Source organism: Macadamia integrifolia, chromosome 6, assembly GCF_013358625.1.
Source record: "Macadamia integrifolia cultivar HAES 741 chromosome 6, SCU_Mint_v3, whole genome shotgun sequence".
NCBI lineage: Eukaryota > Viridiplantae > Streptophyta > Magnoliopsida > Proteales > Proteaceae > Macadamia > Macadamia integrifolia.
This window is the reverse complement of record NC_056562.1, coordinates 14,276,856-14,288,768: the sequence shown is the minus strand read 5'-3', so window position 1 is coordinate 14,288,768 and position 11,913 is coordinate 14,276,856. Positions and strand designations below refer to the sequence as shown.

At 37.9% G+C, this 11,913-nt stretch overlaps 1 protein-coding gene across 1 annotated transcript; it reads left to right on the top strand.

The window, feature by feature from the left end:
- The first annotated feature begins 503 nt into the window (after positions 1–503).
- Positions 504–11,684, top strand: LOC122082501 (probable mitochondrial import inner membrane translocase subunit TIM21). Its single transcript, XM_042650111.1, has 8 exons — positions 504–881; positions 4,694–4,753; positions 4,930–5,038; positions 8,877–9,043; positions 9,333–9,514; positions 9,625–9,673; positions 10,783–10,902; positions 11,020–11,684. Exons 1-8 carry the CDS (start codon positions 672–674, stop codon positions 11,176–11,178), a joined length of 1,056 nt encoding a protein of 351 aa, XP_042506045.1. The 5' UTR covers positions 504–671; the 3' UTR covers positions 11,179–11,684.
- Positions 11,685–11,913: the final 229 nt, after the last annotated feature.

Sequence of the window (11,913 nt, the reverse complement as noted above, 5' to 3'; positions counted from 1 at the left end):
TTTTTTTGGATAAACATTTCAAAAGAACATAACAACGACAAAAAACACACAACAATTGTCTCACGCGGTTGATGAGCTGTGCTATGCAAAAAACCAATGCTCATTGCCTACGTCCCTCGTTCCCTTGCTCAGGTAATGAAATAAGGCTATCTGTGGTTTTCAAGAAAAGAAACCAAAAGGAAATAAATAGTTAGCGAGTGAGACAGAGATATGCTTAAAAACCAAAGAGATAGCGAGCAAGAGAGAGGATGAAGACAGCCATGGCGGCTACCTGGGTTTCCTGGATCTTAGTCAACCAAGAGAGGTGTGATAGTCAAGTTGAATCGGGATGAAGATGGTAATGGCAGTTTCCTGGGCTTGACCAGACAAAGTGAGTCAAATCGACCAGACCACAAAAAGTTTCACCAGCCGAAACTTGGACGGGTCCGACCGGCTAGCACACCTGACCCAACCCGAGCTGCCTTCTCTTCACTTGGTTTTCTATCTGGTCACCCTGAACCTGCGCACCCTAAAGTAATCCTCAAGCACTACCCTGTTCGGCTCTTCCAACTTCCAATTAAATGACTTGGTTTTCTTATTTCTCCAATTTTAACTGTTTAGGTCCTTAGGACTTTTGGGGTGGAGATTAGAGAGAATCAGCAGTTTCCAGTTAGTTGTTCTTATCAGTGAAGATGCACAGAATCAAGCACAAAGTGGGTGAGTCCCTGATTTTGATTAAGCAGAACAGATGGTATTTTATGCTTAAATCTCCAAAGGGTTCGTCTTCTTCCGGCGTTTTGTCTCCAGAAAGGTTAGTGTCCGATGTGGGCTCCATTACTTTTTCATCCATGGCAACGGGGAGGAATGTGCTTGATATCGGAATCTCTGAGTCGGTGAAAAGGGTATGAGCGCTTCCTGATTGCCTATTTTACTATTGAATTCTCTTCATTGTCTTGTTTTGTTCATTTTGTTCATTCACAGATTTATGTTAAGCGGCAGCAGGGTAGGACCTCAGAATTGTCTGAATCCCGAATTCTGTTGCTGTATTTGTTTTTTAATTAATTTTTTGATAGCAGACAGAACCCTCCCCGCTATCCAACTTCCCAATCTTCAGAGAACAACAGTTAACGAGTTGCACTGCTGTTTCAGAGATGATGCTTTGGCAGAGTTTTATTTAGTTATTTTAAATTGTGTTGAGTTTTGTAAATGGCTGTAGATTAAACCCTTACCTGTATTCCTATTTTCTTCTTCTTCTTTTAAAATATTTTTTTGGTAACCAAAAAAATTATACTTTTTTTTTCTATGTATACACATTTTTATTTATTTATTTTTTATAAAAATTTTCTTTTAATTTTTTAAGTTTTTTTGTTTTGATAACTGAGAAGGGGAATAACTTCAATTACTAATGTGGCACACAAAAACTTATGGAACCGCAAAAAGCAGTACCATCCAAGTGCAAATATGGAACTAGGGAAAGAAATTTAGAATATATATATATATATATATATGATCTTATTTTCAATCTGTTTCATAATGTTTTTCTGAGAAGTGTGTGTTGGAAGTTTAGAAGAAGAAGGATGAAAATGGGATTCGATACCTAGAAAATGATATGTTTCATAATTGCAATAGTTGTTTTTGGAAAAGAAAAAAAACCAACGGAATGGAAGGTACTCTACATGGTATCTTTTAGGAGTTGAATCTCAGGTATGGGCTCAAGGGCAGGATCAGTTCTTGACATTGGTTCTGTGCATCAGTATATGGTACAGTTGTGGCATTAGTAGCATCATTAAGAGCAAGAGCATCATAAGCATCAGTAGCAATTATAGAACAAGAAAGAGGCCGATTATAGAACATTTGGAGGGGCTCACAGGGCTAGACCCATCGCAGACCACAAAGAAAAACCTTTACTAAGAAAGGTGGCCTCGGAAAAGCTTCTACTTATCCACACCAGAAACACTTGTCAAGATTACATTTTGAAATGAGATGGACTTGGTTAGTATTTTGGTAGTGGTAAGCTATTTCCATGCTTATTTTATCTGAAATGCAAGGTGGACGCCACTGCTCTTCTTTTTTGTGGAAAAGCCCCAAAAGATGATAGGCTAAAAGAAGAGCATTTTTTGTGGAAGCATTTGAGTCTCATATTTTAATGATGATATTTCCTTTGAAGAATGGAGTGGTAAAAAAAAATAAAAAATTTGCACAGCCAATCCTGGATAGTTGGATGTGGGTCAGATGATTACACAGTTAACTTCCATATAAATGCAAAGGTTTCAACTCTTCTGTACTGGAAATGGCACTCCATCTACTTGAATGAAGGGGAAGCTAGAAAAGCATTCATCAGTAAACAGTCAACAAAGTTTCTGACCAAGCGCTATAGGGGTTGTGCTATCCTGACTGCTGTTGAGAAACTTGGGTGCCAGAGCTTCAAAAAATTTCATAATCTGCTGCAATGGACTTAGCTTTCAGAGAATAGCTTCTGTCAGGTGTGAGATTGATTTCGTTATGTCATTGAATTGCTCAAAAATGTTCATTGGTATCCTTGGAAATTTTGCATGGCAGAGTTGGGGGTGATCTGCTTTAATGGGCATCTTGAAAAGCAAGCCTTTTGAATATGATGGTCTTCAGACTGTTGAAACGGAGGAATTAATGCATTGCCCTTCTTGTGAATTGTAATAAGAAGGTTGTGGTTCAATTACGCAGAAAGAATTGGAACAGGAAAAAATTAGCGGAATGAAGTTCAGGTTGCGTGTTCGTAATGTTTCAACTCCATGGATTAGAATTGTTTGGAGGAGAATTCCCCATGACGACGTAGAAAGAAATACAAGAGTCTTTCACAATGTTAAGAGATATCTGTAGTAGTTTCTTTTAACTGGGGAAAAATATTGAGGCTTTATGGATGCATCTGTCAGACCTGACAACATTTGATGAGTTCAAGCAGGAGCATTTGACCGAGTGATTCTCTATGTAGAGAAACTTATAAGGTCCATTTCTTGTGAGAAAAATGGTAGATAATAACTAGAAGGTGTTTCCATGTATTTTTTAACTTCACTTGGATCTTACCTTTTTGGCAGATGGTGCTGTAGGTTGTTGAGGTGATACTACGAATTGGTTGGCATCCTCTGCCCACAGGGTTGGGGTTCTCTTCTCTTGGAGAATGTGCAAATTGTGTTGGGCTTTGTTGGTTCATTTGTATGTTGATAGGGGTGCTGAATTCGATGGCACCTGAAGTAGGTGTCTGATAGGTTGGAAACAATGGGCAATGGAAGGTGATGGCGCTAGTTTATTGAATTTTTGTTACTGACACTTGGCAGAATAGATTGTAGCTAGATGATCTTCAGGGAAGTAAATCCTTTGACAACCTTATATGACTGAATAGATTTCCATTGAGTCATTTACTTTCTTAGCAGCTGTAAGGCAAGAAAGAAACCTAACTATATGTGCCACAGCTGGTTGTCTGTTTTGACCCCAGATCCCCTCCCTTTTTTGAAGACATCTCCGTTCCAGTTGGCATTTAGTGTAATATGTCAACGGGGGTGGCAAAGAGGCTGGTCAAAATTGAGAGCTGTCTTTCTCCACTCCTAATGGTTATTGGTTGATTTAATTTGGTTCTCTTTTTGGTATAAGAAAAATGTGGTGGCTGCACCTTGGTGACATTGTTCAAGTGGTAGGTGAGTTGCTTGCTTCATAGAGAGGGGCAGGTTAGGTTTGACCTGCAATTAATATGGCTGGGTCTGCTATTGGTTAAAGCTGCTCAAATCCCTATCTATTGTCGTCATTACATGTCATTTGACTATTATCATACTGAATCTCACTTTTGACTTTTAACAGGATTGATTTGAGAGAGAGACATATATAATTTATATATATATATATATATATATATATTCTTTTAGAGATAAAGGCAAAGTAAGATAAAACTGAAATGTTAGTTCTCCGAAGTAAATCCTCTAGAAGGCTACTGCCAAATTCAGGTCGATAATGCATTATGTTTCTTGTTAAAAACTGTTGGATGTGCTAAATCTTAACAAATTGATCTCCTCCATTTTTCTTAGACTTTTGCTAGAAATTCTGCCATATTGTGTGTGAATTTTGTGTTTGTAAGTGCTTCCTCATAGCAGGAGATTCAGAACATTTTACAGAAGGATTAAATGGTGCATATAAAGGTAAACTAACCGAAGATGGAGCATGGTTCCTTGCTTGTTTTTTATTTTCTGCGGCGTTACATTTTTTCATTACCAATAAAAACATTAAAGTTTTTTAAATTTCAATATTTCAACCGACTTTAGCTTCCTATTCAAATCCTACAAGTATGTTTGCCAGGTTAATAGAAAATTTTAAAAAATTTAAGATTTTACTTTGACTTCAACGAGGATCAAACCATTACAAATTGTGTTTTGAACTTTGATTTAGTTGGTTGAGAGACTATGATTGGTAGACAAATAAGTTACCCTTCGTCTTGGCATTTGAGGGGCCTAGAGGAGGAGAGAAAACAATCTACTTTTATTCACTTGAGTGAAAAGGTTTCACTTAAGTGGAAGAATGAAGAATTAAATATTTCGTGTAGATTGGTGAAAGTTATAACTATAGCTTATTATGATAGGTTTTATAAATGTAAGGCTATTCATTATCATGTTTCTATGCTTACAATTATGTCTTTACTATGTATATGTATAAATGGTGATATGAGTATATGACGATGACAATGTAATTCCAGGTGGTGCTGAAGTCTGGTCGTGTGAGTAAAACTAGTGTTGATCCCAGCAGAATATGTAAGGTATGCATATTTTTTTTTCCCAGACAGTTCAGTGCTTTTGAAGAGTCCATGAAACAACTGTTTTTGTTTTCAGTACATATGTTTGTCCTCCCCCACAGACACATATAGAAGAGTTCCATAAATAAAGAAAGAAAAAGAGACTAAATGATTTTCTTTTTTTCCATCTTTATCTGCAGGGTGCACGGGGGACCGAAGGTCTTGCAACTTATGTTGAATCACTGTTCGTCTCTGATGTCAATGTATATAGTAGCTGTCCTTTCTTCAAGGAGATGGACGGAAAATATGGTATGTTGGAATATCTAAATTTTCTTTCCATTCTATTTTGTGTGAATCTCTCTCTCTCTCTCTCTCTCTCTCTCTCTCTCTCTCACACACACACACACACACACACACACACACACACATGCAACCTGGGTTCAAAAACCCTATTGTTGGTTCACTTATGGGCGCACCCCATGTAAAGAAATCCAAATACAAGGGAGAAATGGAAATTTCATAATTTATGAAACAATTTAGGACCCTATGATAAGGAATACAGGTTTCTGGGGCAAAACAGTAATTTAAATTTTAGGAGGGATTTTCTGTGAATTTAAATGAAGTAGAAATAAAACAAAACTAAGTTAGAAGATATGTGATTTCAAGTAAATAAGAAAGAATAGGGTCTTAACTATAATAAGGAGACTTGTCTTCTTCTACCTCACACGATAGGAACGGTAAACCAGCGGAGACTTCTGCTGGTTTAGATTGACAAAACTCAGTCAATATGAGGCCAATATAGTTCAAACTTTAAGCCTATTTTTCACACCCTTAGATGTTCCAACACAACAATTAGCAAGTTGAAAGATTAAACCGCAGGAAAATAAAATTAATATGAAACCAGTTCTGGTGGAAAGGAGAAAAACCAGTTCTGAATTCGATTCAAATCTCACAATAGAGTTGTGATTAAAGGCCAAGGTTCTAGGGTTTAGATTCCCTAGGGTAGGGAAGTAGGCCCCCAAATCTCTGCGCAAACTGATGGAGCCCCCAAGAATTCAATCCACTTCCCGAAGTTTAGGACTGCCATATAGCAAAGAAGGAAGAAGAAAATTAAGATGGAGTATAGAAGAGTAGGAAAACTAAAGAAAGGAAGAAGGAATAAGGGCCATCCCTGAGATGAAGGGAGATGGAAGAAAAGAAGGGAGAAGAGAAAGGGAGAATCGATGGTCAACCAACTTGGTCACTGACTCACAACACCCCAACTGTGAAGGCTACTCAAATCCAAAATTTTATTCAACTTTACCCAATCTGTGTGATTACATGTCTAAAACAGAAGTTAAAACCAAAACCAACTTTAAACTCCTCTCTCTCTCTCTCTCTCTCTCTCTCTCTCTTTCAACTTTACCCAATCCGTGTGATTACATGTACATAAATAAGAAAAGAAAAAAGGACTCCTTTTCAATTCTAAAACAGAAATTAAAATCAAAACCAACTTTAAACTCTTCTCTCTCTCTCCCCTATGAATCTGCTAACAAAATTAATAATAATATAATACTATAAAATTACGAAATAACCCAATCAACTCTTATTGGACCAGAATTCTGGTTTGCCTCGGTCTATATCTCTTGATCGGATCATGCCGTTCCAGCCATGCACATGCATCTGAATCTCTCTCTCTCTCTCTCTCTCTCTCTCTCATAGATATGGATGAACGCTGATAATCACAGTCCATGATTTATCCCATGATGCAGATTATAGCAATGGGAACTCATTGTTTGAAGTTCCCTAGTACCAAGGATTGAGGTTTCAGTTTCGAGGCTGGTTTTGACCCTGGCTGAAATCAAGACATGTCGGGTTTTGATCAAAACTTGGGATTTTCTAGGCCAATTGGAACTTAGGTTTTGAGGCCCAAAAAATGGTTTTTTGCTGCCTATTTTTACCATTTTACATCTATTCTATGAATTAGTTTTGCTATAAAAAGAAAAACCCAAAATGGTACTTGTGGTTTGGACCCAAGTTTGCCTGTAGCCGCTGAATGCTGCTGCCTGCTGCCTGCTGCCTGCTGCCTGCTGCCTGCTACCTGTTGTACACTAGCCCTATTATAAACACTAGAAAAAGGGCATACTTAGTGCACGAGGCTCCCATCGCTGCGGGGGAGGGTCATAATGTACACAACCTTAAACCCACGACCATACAATGGAGCAACCTTATCGTAGTGATGAGGTCCGCCCCCTGGCCCTAATATAAACACTTACTACATATAATATAGCTATTGGAAGTGTAAATATGCAATTAAAACATACATTAGGTTAGGGAAATACAAGTATATACACAATGACTGTTTAATCCTCTTGTTGTACACCAAGAGGATTAGACATACAAGTTTCGGCCGAAACTATGAACCATGCCTAGTACCCATGTAGGAGATATTAGGTGGAAAGCATGACCTAATTGAGTGATAACTTCTCACCCAATCTACCACTCTTTTTAACTATAGCCAAAAAGTGTAGCAACTAACAATCTAGGATCAATGAGTAGCTGAGATGGTTGGCATCATCCATCATTTCAAAATTTGATCACAGAGATTTCCTAGGTTGATCTGTCAAATGGGTGTCTTGATGCTTTGCTGATGCCTCACCAGTTTGTGCACAAATGAGTCTAAGAAGATTTTGGTATATTTTTGTTTTAATCTTGTGTTTTTTATTCTGATAAAAACACAATTGGGATTATTTTAATGGAAATAAGCTTTGGGTTGGCTTATGTATGTGTTGGGCCTTTGATCCATTGATCTGGGTAGAAGCCAGACAGCCCAGGCCTATGAAAATTAGCTAGTAGCTAGTTATTTTATTTAAAGTATTTCTTTTTAGGTTGTTTAAATTTCAGTCTAAGACCTTTACTTAAGCATAAGGTTTTTTTTTTTAAGTTTCCTATTTGTTTGTAAGTGTGATTGGACAAGTTTCTTACATAGCTAGGGAGTCTTTACTTTTAAATAAACTGATTGTAGTCTATTTGAAAATCCAATGATATTGATTAATGAAGTTATGGCTTTGCCTCTTTGCTGCTGAGAAAGTAAGCTTCTGTGAGACTTAGTGAAGAGTGAGAAACTCAAGGATTAGTGAGATTATGATCTATAGGCCTGTTGCTGTTGGTAGGAAGTCAAAGGTCATATTCCTTTCTCTCTCTTCTGTGTTCTCTTTGCAAGTAAATGCTATTTCATCTACTGTTTTTTGTGATTGCTGAAGTTTGATTTAACTTGAGATTCGGCAAGGATTTCTTCTGCTGTTACTGTTGTTAAGTGCTGTTATTTGTGGTATTTAATCACAGCAGGAAACCACCAAATAGAAGATGGCATCAGTCGTCTCTTTGGGCCCTTGTAGCTGAAATTGATATTACCCATAAAAGGGAATCTGTCCCTTAGGTCATGCCCATATTTTGAGGCATTGAAGGCCATCCAAGAAGTGACCCTCGACTAAGGTTTGAGCCAGATCATAACTCCTGATCTGCTGCAGTTACTACTCTCCTAAAATTCTGGTTTTGGGTTTCATGATGCACTGTTTTGACTATGGACTTAAATCTGACAATTGAAGCATTACCGTATTTTGGGGTTTATCTATTCTAACAGTCTGTTACTATTGATCAGAATCTGGGTTCCATCAGAAAAGGTTGACTTTGACTTTGACTTTGGTATTTGACCTAATTTCTGGTTTAGGGTTTTCTTGGTGGGCCTTAGTGAGAGTCCAGCTCAATAGTGATACCAACAAGAATCTCATTGCATATTTGAACCTCAGAACTGACGTTATTCAATGATGAAGAAGTTGAGATTAGAAGAAGGATTGAAAACTTGGAACCTGTGATAGCACTGGACTGGGCCATCCGATTTGTCTGGATCCTACTAAGGTTTGGCTGGTACTCTGAGGTATTTGCAAGTCTTGAATGGATCAGTGTCGGCCCATCTAGATCTGGATTGCCTAATATGATGTGATCCTGATACTTGAAACCCTGGTTTAACATTTCCTTTTTCGGTGTTTAGTTTGAAGATCTTAAATGATTTCTTTTGGTTTAGTCATAGCTAGATTGTTGTTTCTCTTGTGGTTCCTTGGGGAAATTTATTTAGAGGCAGTAACATGTAAAAGTAGTTGATTGACAGGAAATCCAATTTTGTCCAGAGGATGGTGGAGCAGAGAGTGTCTGGTTAGTTCATTGACGCCTTTCCAACTTGTGAAGTCCCATGGACAACCAGAAACAGTTCCTCGCTTTGCTAGATCTCTTGCTTCCAGTTCAGCTTCTCAGTCATCAGGACAAACCCCACCAGAGGTTTGAAATGTAAACTAAAGAGCTTATGTATACATCAGTTGCATATTATTCACATTTTACAGCTCCACATGGCATTTAGTTGTTATTTTCAGTTAATATGGTTTTCCTAGTAGCTCTCCCCCCAACCCCCCAAAAAAAAAATGTTTGGACATGTTGACTGATATATCACATCAATGTTCAAACATAACTGTTATCCTAAGGATGTATCCAATCTAATGTTCCTTACTGTCTGATAATTGTGAATCTTAAATCTCTATTAACATCATTTGCGCACCTGTACTTCCTCCAGAAGAACAAAAAGGACATATCTACAGTTGATGATCCTTTTGATGCCCCTACATACAATATTCCAGAGAAGCCAGTGACCTTTGCAGAAGGTGCTTCATACAGTATTATCATACTTGTAGGACTTGGTGTTGCAGCAGCTGCTGGATATGCTGTTTTCAAGGAGCTTATTTTTGAGCCTAAGGAGTAAGGTTTCTGATTAATTTGTCTGATGAAATGTTGGGATTTGTCAGGAATGTTTTCTCTCTCTCTCTCTGCTTTTTAAGTGACCAGTTAATATCTGTTATCCGTTTTAGGTACAAAATTTTTGGGAAGGCTCTGGAAAGGGTTCAGAATGACAGTCAGGTCTGTTGAAGGCATGTGGTTCTTCTTGCAGTCCAATTTTTTTAATTCTGATTTCCTTTCGCTTGTTGAAATCCAAAGTTTTTAACCATGATTTTGAAATCTTTTTATTAAGCCTTGTGCTTTAGAGCCATCCCTGGTTCCATTCGTGGAGTCCAAGGAACGAACCCAGACCATCCTTGGGATGTTTTGAATGAATTTGCATTCCAGAAAGAGTTCTGAAACAGAACTTGATACGTAATAGCATGCATGGACTAGCAATGAATAGCAGAACACATTGCTCTTCTAGGGTGGTTGAGGATGAGGTCTCCCCTGGGTTTAGTCAATGGAATGATGAATCCTAATCTATTCACATGTGATCCGTCTAGTGTTTGGTGTCGGTACCTAGAGTTGGATATGTAGCCAAAAGAAAGAAAAACGTAGTTGCAGTGTATGGAGGGTATACGCTGTCCTGGGGCATTTTTGTATGGGAGGTGGTTAACTCCATATAAATTCTGCCCACGCCATTCCATAGGGCAATAATCATCCAGCCCCAAGTGTGTGTTGCTTCTATTTGTTAGAAAAGGATTTTGGTGATGGTCTATCAGAGATTACACTTGGATACTTGGATGTTTATGGCACACAGATTTAGTTGAATTTGATCTAGAGATGCTGATCTTTAACCTTCCTATATTATTCCACTTGCACAGCTATGTCATATACAGATGGGACTGTCTAAACTCTAAATGACACCTCTATAGGTGTATTTAGAACATCAGAACATGTAACCTCCTTTTTATTTCCCCTTGTCATATTCCCAAGCGTTCTTTAACTCGGGGGATAAATAGGGTTTTCAAAATAATTTAAAAGTGATTTATCATGATGTCATCCTCAAGAGTTGTCAGTCTACATCCTTTTCAAGTGCATGTGTGAAATGACTAGATTTTGCGTTCATTGGAAGAAAAAGTATTTTATACTAAGACACTCATACTCGATAAGAAATTCACTTTACAGATTGTTACTGTATCCTTTTGATGTTGCAGACTTTGATTTGTTTCATTGAATGCTCACTTATTTAGAATACAGCCATATTTGTCGATCTTGCCACATGATTTTGATTTGTCTTCTATCAGGTTAGAATGAGGATTGGATCACCTGTCACAGGCTACGGTCAGGAAAGTAGAAACCGAGCTGCTCGCCAACGGATTCCCAATAGAACTTGGACTGATGAAGATGGTATTGAACATGTTGAGGTACCTTCTTGATAAGACTTGGGATATTATTTTCTGTACAGCCTTGATACTTAGTTGCTTCTGCTAATCTGATTTTTTTCGTGTTGTCTTAACTCAATGTGCAATAACCTCCTGCAGGTTAACTTCTATATCCGTGGCCCCCATGGAGCCGGCAAGGTTTACGCTGAGATGTTCAAAGACAAGGTGGACAAACAGTGGAAGTACACATATCTGATTGTTGACATCAAATCACCTTCACCGGCACAGTTGATGCTGGAGTCATATGTCCCAGCTTAGGATGTTGAGATCAAATCAAATTCATACATCTGCCCCCTTTTGTGCTACCCACCATCTTTGGATATAATCCATATTTCTAGTTAATGCAGAAAGGGGTTGAATGTGGTTTTTAATGAGGCCTGGCAATGGCGGTCAAGCATTTGGAATCATCATTTTAGCCACTTGATATTGGATTTTGATTTTTTCAATTTATTTGGGAATGATCATTTGGCTAATGAGACATTACTGGCCCGCTCTTTCTTCTGCTGATAGTTGACAGATCAAGCTATTGGCCACGAGCAACCAATCCTTCGATGACCCTTGTGGGGCTGGAAGATACCTCAAGGTATGTCTTAAGGTCTGCTTCAATAAGCAGTTGGCACTTTTCTTTTTTTGTTCTGCTTCAAGAGATGTTCTAAGCTCCCGTTGACTAAGAAGAAAAACCTGACAATTATGATTTGGGTAGAAAACAGTTTTGGAGTTTTTTTTTTCTTGAATAAATTTGAAACATATGATCATGTCTGTGATGGCCAGTCTTTTTTTTTTTTTTTTTCCTTTTGAATTTGGGTGAAAAGAAAACATATCTTGGTCATTAGAGAAACAAATTTGATGTTGTTTATAAAAAATATAATTACAAATTCGTAACAAAAACCAACACAACAAACCTTCACCCCCACCTTCACCACCCTCACTGCCGCAGAACATAAGTATTCTATAATATACATTTCATACGTATGTTTCTGTTCTTTTTTAGTG

Coding starts and splice junctions, on each gene's coding strand:
- LOC122082501 (XM_042650111.1), top strand. CDS start 672: ATGCACAGAATCAAGCACAAAGTGGGTGAGTCCCTGATTTTGATTAAG. Junction 4,754..4,929: donor ATCCCAGCAGAATATGTAAG/GTATGCATATTT, acceptor CTTTATCTGCAG/GGTGCACGGGGGACCGAAGG. Junction 9,674..10,782: donor GGGTTCAGAATGACAGTCAG/GTCTGTTGAAGG, acceptor GTCTTCTATCAG/GTTAGAATGAGGATTGGATC.